This window comes from Littorina saxatilis, linkage group LG6, assembly GCF_037325665.1.
Source record: "Littorina saxatilis isolate snail1 linkage group LG6, US_GU_Lsax_2.0, whole genome shotgun sequence".
Classification (NCBI taxonomy): domain Eukaryota; kingdom Metazoa; phylum Mollusca; class Gastropoda; order Littorinimorpha; family Littorinidae; genus Littorina; species Littorina saxatilis.
In genome coordinates this window covers 55,630,237-55,651,503 of record NC_090250.1, presented here as the reverse complement: position 1 = coordinate 55,651,503, position 21,267 = coordinate 55,630,237, and the positions used below count along the sequence as shown (strand labels likewise).

Below are 21,267 nucleotides of genomic sequence, written 5' to 3'. Positions count from 1 at the left end.
ACGTACCCAAGGACGCGCAATGAAAGGAGTGGTGATGGAGGAACGGTAGAGGACGGGTGTAGGACCACTACAAGTTTAAATGCTTCACGATAAAACTAGTTCTAAAAGGTAACAGACATGTACTGCTTTGCTGTTAATGAAATCACCTGTACACAAAAAAAGTCTTTAAAAAGAGTTTTTTTCAGAGAGGATTTGTGAAAGTGTTTAAAATGTTAATGCGGGCCGCCCCCCCCCCTCCCCCCGCCTGATCGTTTAGACAGGGCAGACTAGGTAAATTTATTAACCCCGTATTAAGACTTCTCCCACGCCCCCACCCCTGCGCCATCCCGCCCCCACCCCTTTCAAGACTTGCTTCCTCAGATTTTTTGTTTAACATGACTGTAAAGTTAAATTCACGGTATGGATTTCCTCATGTGAAGGCCAGCTTTTCTGTTTAACAGGACTGTAAAGTTGAATCCATGTTACGACTCTCCTAATGTGAAGACCTGGCTTTCTCGGACTTCAGGTAGTCTCGAGAAGGGGCGACAATCCTACCTCAACTCACGGGTGGTTGGTAGTTGAATGGTGCACATCACACAGCAGGTCCCCCTGTGCCCCCCCCCCCCCCAACCTCCCCCGCGACCCTGGCCAGACGACACCCGGCGAGTGAGCATTGAACGTGACTACTGTTCGCAGCCACTGACCCACAAGATTCGTCTGGCGTCTTCAGCCAGCGCCCTGTCAACCCGCGCAACTTGTTCATGACTTATGGCCCCGTTAGGCTTATCCCCTTTCACACAGATCAATATCATATTCAAGGAGGGAGACCCACCCGCCTCTGTGCCTACCCGTCTCTCTGGAGAAGGAGGGAGAGAACGTGGATGTGTGTGTGAGGTCCATGTCTTCGCGGATGATTGGTCTGATTTCTGTATTGAAATGCCGACGCCCAATTTTCCTCGCAATGTCTTTTTGATTGAAGTAGCCACATCTCGAAGGGGTTTTTCTTCTTCTGAAATTGAGGGGTGTACGGAAATTCATGCAACAAGGGAGGACACAGCCAGGGTTAAGATGTACCCGGGGTGGTTAAAGAATGGAGACCACCCCGACTTCCTGTTCGCCCTTAGCTAGATTCTTCGAGCTTTTCCGTTCTCTATCTGCCTGCCTTTTGTACCATTTTGATTTATTGCTGACATAAAACATTACATTTGGCATATACTGTCTTGGGTTGTGGTTACATAAATGATTCTCACAAAAACGGGCACGTTACGCATAATATTATCAAACAGTTTTAATACCCGCAAGCAAGCTTGGTTTTATACGGAAAGCATTTTGACGGTCATTTCTGTGAATGCATGTAAAACAGTGGAAACCAGACAAAAATTGAGTTTTTTCGCCAAAAATAAGAATTGGCCGGGGGTAACTACCTATAGGTTACACACTACGAGTTCTAAATATCGTGCATGTTTTCCTTAGGGTCGATTTTCAGGTATTACCGAGCCTCTGGCGAGGTAATACCTGAAAATCTACCCGTGGAAAAATATGCACAATATTTAGGACAAGGTGTGTAAGATTTTTATCCCATTACTCCGACGTTTTCATTAAAAAACACCACTTTTTGACACAAACTCTGCGAGTGCCTGTTTACTGCTGGCCAAACCTTCAGCGACCGCAAGTCGTGTCATCAAATTCATGTGGGAAACGAGTCCCCTTTTGTCTTTTTGGTAAACGCGCCATAAAACGTCTGCTTTTGTATTTAGTCATCAATACTGCTTAAGAAAACGAATTACAGAGATTGTGCAGTTCAGTGCATTTGAAACTGTGCAGTTACCGGCCGGTTTCAGTCGGTGACCCTAGTCGGTTGTCAGAGGCATTCGCCAAAAAGACTGCATGTGTGATTTTACAAGCGATGAGGATGATTGCTGAATTTGTGCTTTTTCGAGCTGTTCAATCAATCAATCAATATGAGGCTTACATCGCGCGTATTCCGTGGGTACAGTTCTAAGCGCAGGGATTTATTTATTTTATTTTTTTATTTTTTATTTTATGCAATTTATATCGCGCACATATTCAAGGCGCAGGGATTTATTTATGCCGTGTGAGATGGAATTTTTTTTACACAATACATCACGCATTCACATCGGCCAGCAGATCGCAGCCATTTCGGCGCATATCCTACTTTTCACGGCCTATTATTCCAAGTCACACGGGTATTTTGGTGGACATTTTTATCTATGCCTATACAATTTTGCCAGGAAAAACCCTTTTGTCAATCGTGGGATCTTTAACGTGCACACCCCAATGTAGTGTACACGAAGGGACCTCGGTTTTTCGTCTCATCCGAAAGACTAGCACTTGAACCCGCCACCTAGGTTGTGCTTCAGTGTTCAAATTTGGATTACTTACTTCTTCAATCTTTATTTAGGTGAGCCTTACTTTGATGTCTGTCGTTCAGTCTTAGGCCAGTAAGTGATCTGTACTGTACTGCGGTAGTTTTGTCCTGCTGGTCTATTCAATGTAGGTCAAAACTTGTAAATCTATCTGCCTGCATGACCTGAACCTAGACACCGTTGTTTACTTTAAAATTGAAAAATAACACACGCAAGATCCGACCTTCTTCGCCACCTTTTATTTTAAAGGCATATGTACGCGCTCCCGTGTTTACAAAGTGTAGTTTGCCCATAATCGATGTCAAACGCACCATAAGACCATGTAATGACGATATGTCGCCATGCGCGGACCATATACATGCATTACAGCTTGTTTTAGAGTCTCAAAAACTTTGGATGTAAACAAAGACGCGGAGTTATTTCCCTTGCGTCAACGCTACCTCTGTTGGCAAATCTATAAATAGGACGATCCAGATCAAAATGAAAATTAACATATCTCAACATTGAAGGGGTCCTAGACCACAATATTTTGCAGGGAACTTAATTTAGCATGTCTCCAGCTGTTGGTAAAGCAATTAGCGTGTATAGTCATCGAGTACATATGGCTTTAACCGTATCTCTAACTTTGTAAGTGGCAATTTCCATGTTGTTGGTAAACTTGATCAGTAGCCGGTGAGTTTCTGTAGCAAACGACAGATCTGCAGCAGACGACAGATCTGCAGCAGACGACAGATGGGACAGCCTTGTTCTGTTGAACCAAATTTAGCAATCAATGCTCTAAAAGCGATAGCAAATGAACAAAACTGTAAGCATACTGTTTTAGTTTAATTCTTATTTCGTCGCTCAGGATTTTAAATCAGGATTTTGTTGTCGGGGTTGATCTAAGCGGTTGCCTTTGAAGAGTACTAGAGTTGTGCGCCTTGAATCACTGTCTGTCTCTATCGCTCTCTCTCTCTCTCTCTCTCTCTCTCTCTCTCTCTCTCTCTCTCTCTCTCTCTCTCTCTCTCTCTCTCTCTCTCTCTCTCTCTCTCTCTATCAGTTATCAAAAATAAAACATTTCTTGAATTTCCACTCGCGAAAGATTTTTTTTTTTACAATCACATCTTGTCAAATATTGATTATGCATCCACTCTATGGGATTGTGCAAGTGCTAATGTTTTGAAACCTTTAGCCAGTCTTCACATAAGAGCAGTTAAGCTTATAATGCTAAAAAATAACACTCCTGCAGAATCTGATTATAAAAATTTGCAAGTATTACCATTTCAAAACAGATTAATGTATAATAAAGGTGTTATGATGCATAAAGTGATGTCAGAATATGCACCGGAGACATTACGTGATAATTTTATTTTGAACTATAACAGACTAAAAATCATAACACCGACTCCACGTATTGACCTTTTCAAATCAAGCCTTCTTTATTCAGGTGCGGTCCTATGGAACTCACTGCCTATTTTTCTTAAGCATAAAACAAACACAGACAGCTTCAAAAAAAATTATATGTCGCACATAATGCAACTAAACATGTGCTGAATGGTTCATCAATTCATTTAAAATGTATGTGCATGTTAAACAAAATTACCGCTTCGGCCAACTCATAATCTTCACTCAGCTCTTTTCACCCCAGCAGATTATGAGTATTCTTTGTTGTTTTCTTTATTTCTTCAATGTTAAAATGTATGTAGATCGTTAGCTAAACGTGAGTTCGACTTTTATACCGCAGAATATCTCAATCGTTTTGCTGAAGTAAAAGTAGTCCCCGAGTTAACGATAAATATATAGATGACCTCTATACATTATTCAATTGTACTCTGAGATCAAAGACAATGACCAATGACAGGTGAGATCGAGACTCGGTTGTGATGGATTGTCCATATGGTTGTGATGGATTATCCAGAATAATCACCTCCTCAGCTAACAGAGACAAAGACGCAGGTCATGGGATAAAGAGGAATAGTAGGGCGCGTAATATAAGCGTTCGCTTGAGTTCGTGTCCCTATTGTTTATCGTTGTATTATTGTATCATGTTTGATTTAATAAAACATTGTTTAAACCAAAGAGGAGTGAAGCGGACTTTACGTATCGCCGTTTTGGGTTTTAGTGTTCCTTTTTTCAAGTCTTTTATTTTCTTCCTTTTCCATCTTTATGAATTTCTTTCTTCCTTTTCCCCCACCATTTCTTTCCGGGGTTTTTCTCCTTTCTTTCTTCTTTTTGAAATATGGACCCAGGGTTTATGGAATATGCTGATATATATGCAAAGAGAAAGGAATTGGACCAGAAGAGTCGCACGCAATGGATTCCTCTCTGGCAGGCCCTCAGAATCTGATTCACTTTTCTTGGGTTCACGGAAAGGCCGCCAGTCTCTATGCACGCGCATGAATGTCTCGCTATATCATTCGCCAGCAACTCAGACAACCGCCTATACACAACCACACACAATCCAAAGACATTCTTTTGTGTGTGTAATTTGGCTAGACAGAAGACAGTTACATGCAAATGTTATTTTGGGTGGGCGAAAAGAAAACGTCTTGTGTTCTGGCTCTACATCGTGGGAATTAATAGTTTCCCTTGCCAGGAATAACAATACGAACAATTCTGTTTATGATGGTTTGGATTTTATTGCGCAAATCTCGTATGAATTGTGTGAGATTAAATGCGGTAGGGATGCATGTCGTGCCTGCTTGTTGACTCTTCTTGAAGGTCAAGGGAAATGACGTTTTGTGTGCGTTTATTTCTAGCTGTTTTTCTTTGGGCCTTTGATTGCTGTTGTCCATTGTACAGTGTAGGTAAATGGTGAATGGTAAATGGTGGATGGTAAATGGTGAATGGTGAATGGTGGTGAGTGGTGAATGGTAAATGGTGAATAGTAAATGGTGGTGAATGGTAAATGGTGAATAGTAAATGGTGAATGGTGAATGGTAAATGGTGAATGGTGAATGGTGAATAGTAAATGGTGAATGGTAAATGGTGAATGGTAAATGGTGAATGGTGAATGGTGGTGAATGGTAAATGGTGAATAGTAAATGGTGAATGGTGAATGCTGAATGCTGAATGCTGAAAAGAAGCGTAGGACGTACTACCGTTCAACATGAATTGATTTATGTCAATACTGGACTAATTCTGTTTTGTTTGTTTACCCTTTTGTGGCTTTGCATGTCAGTTTCCTTTTGTCCAATCAGTGAAGTCTATTACCCGTTTTCTTGCTTTGATACCTTGGAAGATTCCAGTGTTTGGCAAAAGGGGGCATGGGTCGGGCAGCACACTTCGTATTAAGGCGAACATTATTTGTGTTGTAAGGCGAACATTATTTGTGTTGTAAGGCGAACATTATTTGTGTTGTAAGGCGAACATTATTTCTGTTGTAAGGCGAACATTATTTCTGTTGTAAGGCGAACATTATTTCTGTTGTAAGGCGAACATTATTTCTGTTGTAAACTGCGTGCATTTTCGACTCTACGGGGTCCAATCTATGCACATTCTGAGTACGTTTTCAAACAATTACACACAAAACGTTATTTTCAATCAATCAATCAATGAGTCTTATATCGCGCATATTCCGTGGGTACAGTTCTAGGCGCTCTGCAGTGATGCCGTGTGAGATGAAATTTTATACGGCCAGTAGATTGCAGCCATTTCGGCGCATATTTACCTTTCACGGCCTATTATTCCAAGTCACACGGGTATAGGTAGACAATTATTAACTGTGCCTAAGCAATTTTGCCAGGAAAGACCCTTTTGTCAATCGTGGGATCTTTAACGTGCACACCCAATGTAGTGTACACAACTAGATAGATTATAGCTCACAACTCTCTGTCCCTGAGCACAATCTTTGAGATGTCCGAATCCTTCTGAGTTGAATTGCCACACACCTGTATGCAAGATCCCTGTGGATTTCGAAACTCGACATATCCAAGTGAGATAAAAAATTAAAAAAAATTGCATGTTACTAAGCATCCTTTTTTGCGCTTCAGTTCATGATAATAAAAACTCAACTCGCCAAACAGTTCCAATATGCTACTTTTTCCAACGCGCTGTCACATAGACTGATCAAGTCTGCTTCACGCTGTGTCCCAAGCCAAGAACAAACTGCTCTGATGCTCTTCAGCCTTCAAACGCCAGCTGACGCAGAATGTCTCTGGGAACTTGCCCACCTGTTGGAGCTAGACTGCGAGGGCAATGAGGTCGCAGACAGTACCCGTAACGCTACGTAGCCAGGCCCTCTCTCATTGACCCACCGCTGATTACGTGCTGTGATGGCTGACATTGCGCATGGTAATCTGTCTGACACGCAGTCTCAAGGCTATGATCTGTCTGACACTGTTTCAGGGCTATGATCTGTCTGACACTGTTTCAGGGCTATGATCTGTCTGACACTGTTTCAGGGCTATGATCTGTCTGACACTGTTTCAGGGCTATGATCTGTCTGACACTGTTTCAGGGCTATGATCTGTCTGACACTGTTTCAGGGCTATGATCTGTCTGACACTGTTTCAGGGCTATGATCTGTCTGACACTGTTTCAGGGCTATGATCTGTCTGACACTGTTTCAGGGCTATGATCTGTCTGACACTGTTTCAGGGCTATGATCTGTCTGACACTGTTTCAGGGCTATGATCTGTCTGACACTGTTTCAGGGCTATGATCTGTCTGACACTGTTTCAGGGCTATGATCTGTCTGACACTGTTTCAGGGCTATGATCTGTCTGACACTGTTTCAGGGCTATGATCTGTCTGACACTGTTTCAGGGCTATGATCTGTCTGACACTGTTTCAGGGCTATGATCTGTCTGACACTGTTTCAGGGCTATGATCTGTCTGACACTGTTTCAGGGCTATGATCTGCCTGACACTGTTTCAGGGCTATGATCTGTCTGACACTGTTTCAGGCCTATGATCTGTCTGACACTGTTTCAGGGCTATGATCTGTCTGACACTGTTTCAAGGCTATGATCTGTCTGACACTGTTTCAGAGCTATGATCTGTCTGACACTGTTTCAGGGCTATAATCTATCTGACACTGTTTCAGGGCTATGATCTGTCTGACACTGTTTCAGGGCTATGATCTGTCTGACACTGTTTCAGGGCTATGATCTGTCTGCCACTGTTTCAGGGCTATGATCTGTCTGACACTGTTTCAGGGCTATGATCTGTCTGACACTGTGACACTGTTTCAGGGCTATGATCTGTCTGACACTGTTTCAGGGCTATGATCTGTCTGACACTGTGACACTGTTTCAGGGCTATGATCTGTCTGACACTGTTTCAGGGCTATGATCTGTCTGACACTGTTTCAGGGCTATGATCTCTCTGACACTGTTTCAAGGCTATGATCTGTCTGACACTGTTTCAGGGCTATGATCTGTCTGACAATCTCAGTGTCATACAGTGATACCTGCGACGAAAGGCACGGATACTCCTTGGTAAAAGCCAAAAGTGTCCCTTCAGTGGAGGTGGCCTGTCACGACAGGTATATTTTGGCCAAGATAATGGGCAAAGGGACCGGGGGCCGGATAGGTCAGGTGGTGGAGCACCGGACTTGTGATCCTAGGGTCGCGGGCTCCAATCCAGGCCGGGACGCACACGGGTCAATTTTATGTGCACTGAGAGACGGTATCCATTTCCGACCCCCGTGTCACAACAGTGGCACATAGAATACCTCGGTAATTCTGCCATAAGTGCATGTGACTGATTATACCTGTGCATCTCATCTGAAGTCGGGGTAACGGGGGAACATGCCCCTTATGGTTTCACGGTGAGGGCGAAAGACAAGGACAGAGGGACCACAGTAGGTCTCCTCTCACCGCTCTACCTTTGCCCGTGTCCTGGCAGTCTTCTTGCTCGTGTCCTGGCAGTCTTCTTGCTTGTGTCCTGGCAGTCTTCTTGCTCGTGTCCTGGCAGTCTTCTTGCTCGCTCGTGTCCTGGCAGTCTTCTTGCTCGTGTCCTGGCAGTCTTCTTGCTTGTGTCCTGGCAGTCTTCTTGCTCGTGTCCTGTGTGAATGAATGCATATGCGCTAGTACGCTATCATACAGGAACAAACAACTCCAAATGTAGGTTCCCTCCACTGTATTATACAGTTACAATAAACATACACACAAATACACACAATCATGAACATAAATGTTAGGTATTCAAAAATTGGGTACTCACAGGTTTGGATGCAAAAACAAAGCGAGATTACAACCCGTGCACAATTTCACTAACAAAACCCTCTACCCTTCACTTATGTAGAGAAATACACAAACAGTCCGTGAACTCACAGGCACACGATATCTACTTTACTGGTATCGAATCACGGCTCGTGTGTAGTCAGAAAAACAGTTACAGTTCATATTCCGGCAGACTCAAATCACCGTCTGAACATAACTCAACATTGTGCGTGTATGTATGTGTGTGTGTGTGTGTGTGTGTGTGTGTGTGTGTGTGGGTGTGTGTGTGTGTGTGTGTGTGTGTGTGTGTGTGTGTGTGTGTGTGTGTGTGTGTGTTTTCGTGCGTGCGTGCGTGCGTGCGTGCGTGCGTGCGTGCGAGCGTGTTTGTATGCTTGTGTGTTTTAGAGGTAAAACGAGTCTCTCCCATTTTTGAACTTCTATTTTCGCTGTGCATAATTAAGTCAAGGTGCCTCCTTCTTCGCACTGGACAAACAGAAACTTATATCAGATTCCTTCAAAAAGCAGACAATGAATTGTTGTTCTTTAACATAAGCATTTCCAGTTCCTGTTTATGAATTGTAACGAGTCGGTAACCAAGTCTTAACAAATCCCGATCACATTGTGCTATCTTCAGCACGTGAGGCGCGCCAGGGATGATGGAGTGGGGATTTAAAGCTTCACTGTTGTCACATTTATGTCTGCTGTCCTGATTGTGTTCATAACACCAGTCTCACAAAGGAAGGTGTTAATGTTTTTGTCAGTTCTTGTTAGATGTGATTTTTTAAACTTTTTAATGCAATTCACAATTCAGGAACCAATGTGAGCAGTTTTTACTTTCAATGTTAAAAACAATTAATCACACTAAAAAGCAACCAAAGAAACAAACAACCAATCCTTGTTTTATCTTGAACGTAACATTAATTGTGCGATCAAAAATAATGCTCCAAATTATTTCTATCTCAGATTTACGAAGATTTGTAAAACGTTTCTCAACTCCACCCCACCCCCCACCCCCCCCCCCCCCCCCATTACAAAAAATAATATCACGTTGAATTTATTTGGTAGTCATTCAGCTTAGACAAGTAATGCACACGTACAATGTTGCTTACAAAATAATGATACTACATTGACGGGACATTGACAATCACGTGGACGTATACATTCTACTTGTGTAAACAACAAGATTAGCAATTTTAACCTGAGGACTTCAGTCAAAAGGGACAATGTCACTTTAAACCGGAAGCTGGAGGCCGGTGTCTCCCAATTTAGGAGGAGAGATGTTTTGAGTCAAGGCCTCCTCGCTCCATCAGTGTGTTCCCTGGCTTGGCGCGTCGACACAAATAGGGCTCAAGCAGCGATAAAACGCACTATCTGAATGGGCGTAATTGTGGCCCGATGACAGCTCGCTGCCGATTACTGCCCGCGTCTCTCTCTGCCTGTCCTTCTCGCTCTATGTTGGGGCCTTCCCACATAACAGACATAGGAAGGTAGTTCTTTTATGTCTGCGGGGCATTCCAGACACGGAAGCCAGGAGGTGATAGCGCCCTGGACGTGGCAGACGACTCGTGCCCTCGTCAAGACAGTATGCAACAACTTGTTTTGTTCGCCTGCTGCATTCTTCACCATCTCGCGTGCCGTATCATTCGTTGCGCTGGATACCGATCCTGCATTTCTAGACCTGTCGCTATGACCGACTCGCTGTGTATTCAGCATTCATCCCTCACTTCAAGTCTCAGTCTTCCAAAACTCTTGCATGCCTTTTCTTTTTGTGTTGTTGACGCGGTACTTCTTCGCCTTCCAAAACTCTTGCGCGTTTTGATTTTTGTGTGTTTTGATACGTTACTTTTCTTGCACAGTAGCATTCGCAGAAATACTGTGGCCTTTCATATTTTATGATAGCCCATCTGATGATTTTGCAGTTAGCCGTGACGCTGCAAAGAAGTCTGTCGTTTATGGCCGTTTGCTTTCAGGGAATGTTGTCAGGTTAGATTGCTGTTTGTGTGAAGTTCTATAAATTAAACCAGGGACCTATATAGGTCTATGATTAAACGTTTACATTACATGTTGGAATTGCATCTGGGATTCTGATTCGTAAAATTAACATGCGTCCAAAATCATCATGCATCAGCGGTTGCAATCGTCGTCGTCGTCGTCATCATCATCATCATCATAATACGAGAATTTATAACGCGCACATATCTCACCACAAGGCGACTCAAGGCGCACTCATACACATTCTTTCGCATCAATCAATCAATCAATCAATATGAGGCTTATATCGCGCGTATTCCGTGGGTACAGTTCTAAGCGCAGGGATTTATTTTTTTTATTTTTTATTTTTTTATTTTATTTTATGCAATTTATATCACGCACATGTTCAAGGCGCAGGGTTTTATTTATGCCGTGTGAGATGGAATTTTTTTTTTTACACAATACATCACGCATTCACATCGGCCAGCAGATCGCAGCCATTTCGGCACATATCCTACTTTTCACGGCCTACTATTCCAAGTCACACGGGTATTTTGGTGGACATTTTTATCTATGCCTATACAATTTTGCCAGGAAAGACCCTTTTGTCAATCGTGGGATCTTTAACGTGCACACCCCAATGTAGTGTACACGAAGGGACCTCGGTTTTTCGTCTCATCCGAAAGACTAGCACTTGAACCCACCACCTAGGTTAGGAAAGGGGGGAGAAAATTGCTAACGCCCTGACCCAGGGTCGAACTCGCAACCTCTCGCTTCCGAGCGCAAGTGCGTTACCACTCGGCCACCCAGTCCATGTTGCATCAACAACTCATGCACACTCATATAATAACAATAATAATACGAACATTCGCAACGCGCACACGTCTCACCAACAGGCGACTCAAGGCGCACATACACTCATTCACACACACGGAGACTTAAAGTCACTAACACACACACACACCATCAACCATTAAATATGTACAGTTATTCAGGGTGGGATGGGGGTGGGCAGTGTAGAATGCATGGATTATTTGGAAAAAAGGAATGTCTTGAGTGCAGATTTGAATGATTCGAGGGACTGTTGTTGACGGAAGGGGAGAGGTAGTGTGTTCCATTGGCTAGGTGCTTGGAAAGAAAATGAGCGTTGACCTGCTGTTTTGAGTTTGGTATGGGGGATGTTGAGCTTAAGGGAGTCGGCAGATGATCTGAGTGCTCGTCATCATCATCATCATCATCATCATCATCATCATCATCATCATCATCGTCATCGTCATCGTCTTCTACGACGCGTCATCATCATCATCATCATCATCATCATCATCATCATCATCATCATAAGCGTCCTATCCTATTCTTCTTCGTCCGGCCACGCCATGATTAAATGCTTTTCACCTGAGTTTTAATCCTGTTATCTCACATTTGCAAAAAAAGCGAGCAATCATCCAAGTCCCGAAAACGATTAAAAGTGGTTTTTGCATTGCCTTCTATTGATCTATAGCCTTCTATTGATCTACAGCCTTCTATTGATCTATAGCCTTCTTGCTCTGGTTGTTGTATGATCTTACCAGCTTTGTGGCGGATAAATAGTTGATACATATGCATGAAAGATGTCATGGAAAATCACACAGAAATAAAACACGGTTTATTAGAACACAAACCAAAGAAAGATTAAGTATACCATTTTTTTGCTTCTTGTTTTTGAAACTCGATTTAAGCCTTTTTATCCCTAGCTTGTTGTGATTCATACTCTGACTACTCGGAGTACTCGGCACTGTTTGTTGCAAGAAATTCACATTCATCGTCCAAATCAAATTTGCTCCATTACTTAAAGTATAATGAATTACCAGCAAGGACTTTTCAAACACACACGTGGAATTCAGACACTATAAGGTTCTCCTGACCTTGCAAGTACTGTGAACGTCTGACCCGACTAGGGTGAAGGTCATGGCAGGATGATCCCTGCCCATCACTCTCTTACAACGGATCATCCTTTGATGTGACGGGTGGCGCTGGGTAGCCGTGACGGGTGGCGCTGGGTAGCCGTGACGGGTGGCGCTGGGTAGCCGTGACGGGTGGCGCTGGGTAGCCGTGACGGGTGGCTGGGTAGCCGTGACGGGTGGCGCTGGGTAGCCGTGACGGGTGGCGCTGGGTAGCCGTGACGGGTGGCGCTGGGTAGCCGTGACGGGTGGCTGATGCTGTGTTTGTGCTCCATCCCTTCATCCTGACACCGCTCACCTATTGCTCAAGGTGCGAACCTGGAACCCGGCCCCTGTCTTCCGTGTCCAGGTCAAGGGATCTGTCAGCCACTGTTGTTGTTGGACAACAATCGCGGAAGGTGGGAAATTCCACCTTCGCTGGCTTAAAGGTGCCGTTACTATCTTTTCTGCCAGTTTCAACGGAATGACTCTCAGCCGTGCACTCGTCGCGGGAAAAGATGTCGCGCGGGCTGTGTGCATATATATCCATGCATTCTGTGTGCATATATATCCATGCATTCTGTGTGCATATATATCCATGCATTCTGTGTGCATATATATCCATGCATTCTGTGTGCATATATATCCATGCATTCTGTGTGCATATATATATCCATGCATTCTGTGTGCATATATATCCATGCATTCTGTGTGCATATATATATCCATGCATTCTGTGTGCATATATATCCATGCATTCTGTGTGCATATATATATCCATGCATTCTTAAACCTTCTCCTTGTCTTCCTTTTATCCCAGGGAGCGCCGGGTTTGGGAGTGGAGCTATTGTTGTTATTTTGCTTGAGCATTGAAAAGAGCAGGTCGTTTTCACTTCGCTTGATGTGAAATGTCACAAGACAGAATCAAAAAGCAAGAATTGTAGGTCATTGGATCGTTTCAGTATTGACAAAACAAAGGGTTACATTTACAGTTCGTCGACCCAGTGGTCTTTGAAGCAGACTGACAGACAAACACGTGTGATACAAATAGTCAACTTATTTCAATATCGTCAATGAATCTCGAATGCAAGATGCCGGCGAGGTCACAAGACTATGTTGATCATAACTTGATGATGACACACACACCAGAACTGTCTGCGACTTTCTGGACCGGCTTTTTTTTTTTACATTTAGTCAAATTTTGGAATATGACATAGGGAGGGGTAGGCTGGGAAACTCGGTGGTTTTTGTTTAGCTGACTTGAAGATATAACGATGTCACGATAATAAGCACGTGACTGCGATGTCCACGTGTTGAATGTCAGAAGTAAGGTTTTATCCTTGAGAGTCCCGTGGTTACTTCCCCTTTGAGACACTGTGACTACTTAACGGCTTTTCCAATTCACTGACCAATCAGGCTGGTATGACCTGACCTGTGTCCGCGTGTCGTCACACCATTAGTGGTCAGTTTGTTTAACCGATGGGATTCACGCCTTTAGTTTATCGCCCTTGTCAGGGGGCGCGCGTCAGACAAGCTTTGGGGCTGATGGAAAGGGTGTACACTAAGCGCCGAGTCGGTTTAGCTTGAGAAGCTGACCGGTGCCCTTTGAGTGGAATTGCAGGTTTGTGGAATCCGGTTGTACTTTAGTGGATTAGCCAGATCCTGATTAATGACCTCGGAACTGTGTTGATGGGTCAGTGTGTTGTTGGGTCAGTGTGTTGATGGGTCAGTGTGTTGATGGGTCAGTGTGTTGATGGGTCAGTGTGTTGATGGGGTCAGTGTGTTGATGGGTCAGTGTGTTGATGGGGTCAGTGTGTTGATGGGGTCAGTGTGTTGATGGGGTCAGTGTGTTGATGGGTCAGTGTGTTGATGGGTCAGTGTGTTGATGGGTCAGTGTGTTGATGGGTCAGTGTGTTGATGGGTCAGTGTGTTGATGGGTCAGTGTGTTGATGGGTCAGTGTGTTACTGTCAAACCGCCCCCTTTTAAGACCACCTGGTTTAAGACTTCCCCTTGATTTTGTGTAAATGTTCTGTTGATAACCTGTGTAAATGTTCTGTTGATAACCTGTGTAAATGTTCTGTTGATAACCTGTGTAAATGTTCTGTTGATAACCTGTGTAAATGTTCTGTTGATAACCTGTGTAAATGTTCTGTTGATAACCTGTGTAAATGTTCTGTTGATAACCTGTGTAAATGTGTCTCCGTTTTGAGACTACATCCTTTTTGAAACCAAACTGTCGTTGATCATTAGAGGTGTTGAAATAGAGTGTCATGGGAATAGAGGGAGAGGATGTAAGAGATGTGGTGTTTGAGTGAAGCCCATGTCTTCAGAGAGATTAGGTCTGCTTGGGAAGATGAGAAATGGTTTCCTTGCGATCTGTCAGTTTGGTCCGTCCCAGTGTCTGTACTTTCGTCCAGCTTTTGTGGATACCGTTGTCCGCCTTTTGACCAACAGCTTTGGGGTGGTAATCAATCAACCCTGCTCCTATTGGGACACATCATGACACATGTTTCAAAAGACACAACGCTACATTGAGTTCTACAAGCATTATTTTGCATTCAGGTATGCAAATAGTTCATGAGTCGGTAGCGGCGCTGGCTTCAAAACCAGTTGTCGCTGTCGGCTTGGGTTGATCACCAGTTTCGGCGAGAGATTTATTTCCCAGAGTCAACTTTGTGCAGACTCTCCTCGGTGTCCGAACACTCCCGTGTGCACGCATGCGCACGATAAAGAACCCGAGTTCACAGCGAGTCTCAGGGCTTGTTAACACTGATGCAGGAAAAAGAAGACAAAAAGTGGGTAGCGCCAGACTGTATGGCAGCTCGCTTTCCCCAGAGAGAAAGCAACCCTAATTCCCATGAGGGTCACATCGCCGGACTATATCAATTCTAATGTTAACCTTATCCTTAGAAAGGAACATATGTCCTGATGCCGTTTGAATGCTCGCCATAACGGGCGTGAAGTTGTACGGCTTCAGACCATCCCTGATTGTCACTAACATGTGTGTGATGCTCGCCATAACGGGCGTGACGTTGTACGGCTTCAGACCATCCCTGATTGTCACTAACATGTGTGTGATGCTCGCCATAACGGGCGTGACGTTGTACGGCTTCAGACCATCCCTGATTGTCACAAACATGTGTGTGATGCTCGCCATAACGGGCGTGACGTTGTACGGCTTCAGACCATCCCTGATTGTCACAAACATGTGTGTGATGCTCGCTATAACGGGCGTGACGTTGTACGGCTTCAGACCATCCCTGATTGTCACAAACATGTGTGTGATGCTCGCCATAACGGGCGTGACGTTGTACGGCTTCAGACCATCCCTGATTGTCACTAACATGTGTGTGATGCTCGCCATAACGGGCGTGACGTTGTACGGCTTCAGACCATCCCTGATTGTCACAAACATGTGTGTGATGCTCGCCATAACGGGCGTGACGTTGTACGGCTTCAGACCATCCCTGATTGTCACAAACATGTGTGTGATGCTCGATGAGAAACCCACGACTCTGTCGGCTGAAAATGAAATCAAAATTGACACACAGACGAATTTTGTGAAAGAAGGGTGTTTGGGGGATGAGGGGGAGGGGGGAGGGGGGGTGAAGGAGGGGAATGGGAGGACAGGAGTCAGCCGGGCTAGAGACATCAGAGGTGTTGAAGGCATTGTGTCCTGTCTCTTTCCGTGTTTGCTTTCTGCTCTCTGCAGGCCCCCCTTCTCGCTCCCAGCCGAGGGAAGAGCGGTGAAGATGAAAGCCCTCATCTGGTGTGGTCTGCCCTGCGGCGCTCTAGGTGCTCGTTCAACGGGCTTTCAACGCTCGCCCTTTCACCTACCCGTTTTTACCCGGGTACCCTCATCTTCCTTCAGTGGCCGTGTTGGGTGCTTGCTGGTTTTTGACAGGGTGTCTGTACCCAAATACCTGCACTGAGGATCAACTTTTGGAGTTCACGGCGATGTCGGTCGTTACCACCGTTAGCCCCTACGTGTGTGAGTAGTGAGAGAGTGAAGGCCAATTTGTGAGTTAAGCTGCTTTGAATGATCAGAGGCTTTATTGTACTCATAAGTCCATTGATTCTAGCCTGATGCTATTCTTCTTAGTTAATTTATTTTTATTTTTTATCTCACATGAAAGATCTCATGTTGTTCGTATGAACTATGTTCATTGTGACAGATTTTCAACTGCCTTTGTTTTAAAGGGATGTAATGGACACCACAAAAACAACACACCTCTCTAATCGCGCCAAGAGCTATCCAGTTCTGACCGAAGGTTGTAATTATGTCACCACACACAAGGAATACTTAAAATAAGCGTTTGAGCGCTCTGTTAGGTAGTCTTGCACGCTGTAATCAGTCAGTTTCCATGCATGTCTTTGCTTTTGTTTCCGTCAGTCGTTCTTGTTTGCCCCTGAGAGCGATGGATCTTGCACGCATTTGCCAGATTGTAGATGATGATGATGATGATGATCATGATCATGAAGAAGAAGCTCAAAAGTGCCTAGCACCTTGCCCCTCCTCCCCCCCCCCCCCCCGCCCCCTGTCATTGTGTGAGGGACTGGAGGGGCAGTGTCGAGCCTTGTTGAAAGAAGTCTCCCCATTTGTATGGCGGTGTTGACAATTTGTTCTTCCGCTTGCTGCCTAAGTCACGGGTCGTGCTGGGGATGAAAGGAACGGGGGACTCGGAGCTCTCTGTCTGTGGGCTGGGAGCTCTCTGTCTGTGGGCTGGGAGCTCTCTGTCTGTGGGCTGGGAGCTCTCTGTCTGTGGGCTGGGAGCTCTCTGTCTGTGGGCTGGGAGGTGTTGCTGACATTCCTCTCTCTCTCTCCTTCTCACTGCCCATCAAGTGCAGGCTGTGGATCAGTAGTTAGGACTGCCGTGCTGAGCTTCGTGTGTCTGGGCAAGTTGTCTCTCATGAAGGGGCATGATTGATGAGAGGACGGGTGGGGGGGGGGGGGGGTGTTGAGAGAGAGAGAGAGAGAGAGAGAGAGAGAGAGAGAGAGAGAGAGAGAGAGTCAGTTGTCTCCAATAAAGGGGCAAGAAGAGCGGAGAGAGAGACGTAAGACGTAAGACATTTTATTGATTAAACACACAAGGTTCATTTCAACGTGGGGAGGGGGGGGGGGCGTCAGTTATACATGCCGTGTGTTTGGTTTAAACAAAATTCTATTCAGAATTTCTTCGCATGAACAGTTCGAAACACACAGCTAGGACACGCACTCAAGCAAATGCTTATATCACGTGACCAGAACAATACGAAATTACACACATTTTCGTAATGGTGGACATAACAACAATAAACCAGAGGAACAACTTGAAAGAATGGGGATGGGGAGCTAAATAGGAACAAAAGAATCTACAGAAGAGAAACAAGAAAAGGGAGGGGGAGGGGGAAGAAAGTACTAACAACCACAAGGAGAGACTTGGACGAAATCAATCAATCAATATGAGGCTTATGAGGCTAAAATCGCGCGTATTCCGTGGGTACAGTACTAAGCGCAGGGATTTATTTTTTTATTTTTTTATTTTTATTTTTATGCAATTTTAATCGCGCACATATTCAAGGCGCAGGGATTTATTTATGCCGTGTGAGATGGATTTTTTTACACAATACATCACGCATTCACATCGGCCAGCAGATCGCAGCCATTTCGGCGCATATCCTACTTTTCACGGCCTATTATTCCAAGTCACACGGGTAATTTTGGTGGACATTTTTATCTATGCCTATACAATTTTGCCAGGAAAGACCCTTTTGTCAATCGTGGGATCTTTAACGTGCACACCCCAATGTAGTGTACACGAAGGGACCTCGGTTTTTCGTCTCATCCGAAAGACTAGAGAGAGAGAGAGAGAGAGAGAGAGAGAGAGAGAGAGAGAGAGAGAGAGAGAGAGAGAGAGAGAGAGAGAGAGAGAGAGAGAGAGAGAGAGAGAGAGAGAGAGAGAGAGAGAGAGAGAGAGAGAGAGAGAGAGAGAGAGAGAGAGAGAGAGAGAGAGAGAGAGAGAGAGAGAGAGAGAGAGAGAGAGAGAGAGAGAGAGAGAGAGAGAGAGAGAGAGAGAGAGAGAGAGAGAGAGAGAGAGAGAGAGAGAGAGAGAGAGAGAGAGAGAATTGAATTGAACTTTATTTTACAAGGATTTAGATTTAAGGCTACGCCTTTTCTTACAATCTGTCCTTGGGACGCATAGACACACAATTATATAATTTAAAAAAAAAACAAAAAAGAAAAAAAATTAAAAATTAAAAATTAAAAAGTTAAAAAGTTAACCAACAAAAGGAGGTCGGAAAACGTGATAATAAAGATGACGATGATGATGATGACGATAATGATGATGATAATGATGATGATGATGATAAAGATGAGGCATGAAGATCATACATATGTGGTTATTCATAAAATCAAATGCATACTATGCAGGTAATTATATATACAAGCTGGTGGCAATCGAACATGTAGCAATAGAGTAACAAAAATATGTTCAGAATATACAATGCACAGCATATTTTTGACGTAATACTAAGTTTGGTAAGTCAAAAGGCGTTAAACTACTCAGACATTAAGTGGTTTTTTACACATTTTTTAAAACTTTTTAATGACTTTAGGTGCTTAAAGGATGATGGAAGTGAATTCCAAACTGAAGTACCCGAAAAAGCAAGACTGGTCTTATACAGGTCAATTCGTGGAATTGGTGGGATCAAGTTGACCGACCCATATCTGTGGGTAGCTTTATTAAATAATGATGTAATGTAAATCGGCACTTTACCGTGATACAATTTATGCATGAAAATGGCTTTGTTTAACTTGAGATGCTTTTCCAGTGGAAGAAAGTTAAGCATTTTTAATTTCATATCTGTTGAGGCATTAACCTCTACGATGAGTTTGGCCGAGCGACGATAGAGAGAGTCTAACTTTTTCAAGTGGACATCACTGCTGCCATCCCAGAGCGTCGAAACATAATTAATGTGAGGCATTACATGAGCATGGTGGAACATTTCCAGAGTCCTTCTGTCGGTATATTGCTTTAACTTGGATAGGAGGAAAACGTTCTTGGCTACTTTCTTGCAAATATGCTGTATTTGTGCCTGCCACTTGAATTCACAATCAAGAATTACCCCTAAAACGCGATGCTGTTGAACTTGTTCAATTGATTGCGTACCAATAGTAAGATTTAGTTTGAGTGGAGAAATCTGATGTTTTTGTCTGGTTGCAATTACCATACTTTTAGTTTTTATTGGATGGACAAGCATAGCATTAGCACTACACCAGTTATTTACATCGTTTAAAGCTGTTTGAAGGGAGGACTCTATTACTGTAACAGACTTTCCACTTGAGTGAAGAGAAGAATCGTCAGCAAAAAAATCACTTCTTACATTACTGTCAGAAATGTGCAGTGGCAGATCATTGATATACAGACAGAACAAGATCGGCCCAAGCACTGACCCTTGAGGCACCCCGCATTTCACAGTCTCCTCAGTAGATATTTTACAGTTTAGGGCAGTATATTGAGATCTGTCCTGTAAATAGGAAGCAAAAAAGTTACACACTGAACTGTTTCTGAGATACAACTGTAATTTCTTCAGTAAAATTGAATGATCAACAAGATCAAACGCTTTTTTAAAGTCGAGAAACACAGCACCACTGATTTCAGATCGGTTTGTTGCAGACAACCAGGTGTCGCATAGCGTGGTAAGGGCGCTGTGACAAGAGTGATTTGTTCGAAAACCAGATTGAAATAGATGGAAAAGGTTTAACAGAGAGAGAGAGAGAGGGAGAGGGAGAGAGAGAGAGAGAGAGAGAGAGAGAGAGAGAGAGAGAGAGAGAGAGAGAGAGAGAGAGAGAGAGAGAGAGATATACGTGCACAATTATACATGTCCTGGGGGTTTCAGATTACTGCACATAGCCTGCTACTTTTGTTGTTGGTGTTCCTTTAAAACATTTTTTGTTATTGTGTTTTTAAACTTTGTTCGTTTTGGGATGATTTATTGGTAGATTTTTTGGGGGTAGAGGTTGTGGTTGCCAATGCTGTTGTTAGTATTGTTCTCCTATTTGTTTTTCTTATGTCGCGTTTTTGTCTGGTTTCAAGAAACTACAATTTCTGGTATTTCTTTACCACCAATAAAAACCCCGTGCCTTGCTGTTTCCTGTTGCAGAGTTCAAGTCCATCGTGGCCTTCAGACAGCAGCACGAGCAGCCCGGGGCATTCGGTCGCTCCGACTTCTACGTGCTGTGCAGGCTCCAGCCCCTGACCTACGACCTCAAGCCGTGCAGCGAGGAGATCCTGCAGTGTCGCTGGATGACGGTGGGGGAGCTGCGGTCACAGAGCAACAAGTCCTCGCTGACCGTCAGGCTGACCGACATCGTGCAGAGGGGCCTGGACAAAGGCTTTGACCACGTGGACATCGGCCTGGAGCAGCACCGCTCACTCTACCGCGGCATGACCTTCAAACTCTTCTTTAGACCCTTAGGGGACCATAGTGCTAAGTAGGTTGTCAGGGGACAACCATGATATGTAGGATGACAACAAGAATTGTAGGTTATTGGAACGTTTAATTTTTGACAAAACAAAACGTTACATTTATTCTTACCTCTCCGGCATCTTGAAAACGAGTTTCATCGACGATTATGAGATTAATTCGTCATTATTTGTATCGTACGTGTTTTTCTGTCTTGTCTACTTTAAAGCTCATTGGGTCGACGTCCTGTAAATGTAACGTTTTGTTTTCTCAATAATTAAACGTTTCAATAAGCTACAATTCTTGTTTGAGGATTCTAAATGTTGGAACGTTAGCAGTCGATCTGTTTTGGATGACAGCATTAAAGGCGTTGCCCTTCTGTGTGTCAAGACATTAATGTATGAACAGAACTCCAC

The 21,267-nt window shown here is 43.9% G+C and overlaps 1 protein-coding gene across 1 annotated transcript; it reads left to right on the top strand.

Moving 5' to 3' along the window:
- Positions 1-16,155: 16,155 nt before the first annotated feature.
- LOC138968057 (nucleoside diphosphate-linked moiety X motif 6-like) lies at positions 16,156-20,883 on the top strand. The gene is made up of 2 exons (XM_070340621.1): positions 16,156-16,177; positions 20,549-20,883. The coding sequence occupies exons 1-2, from the start codon at positions 16,156-16,158 to the stop codon at positions 20,881-20,883; spliced, it is 357 nt and encodes a 118-aa protein (XP_070196722.1).
- Positions 20,884-21,267: the final 384 nt, after the last annotated feature.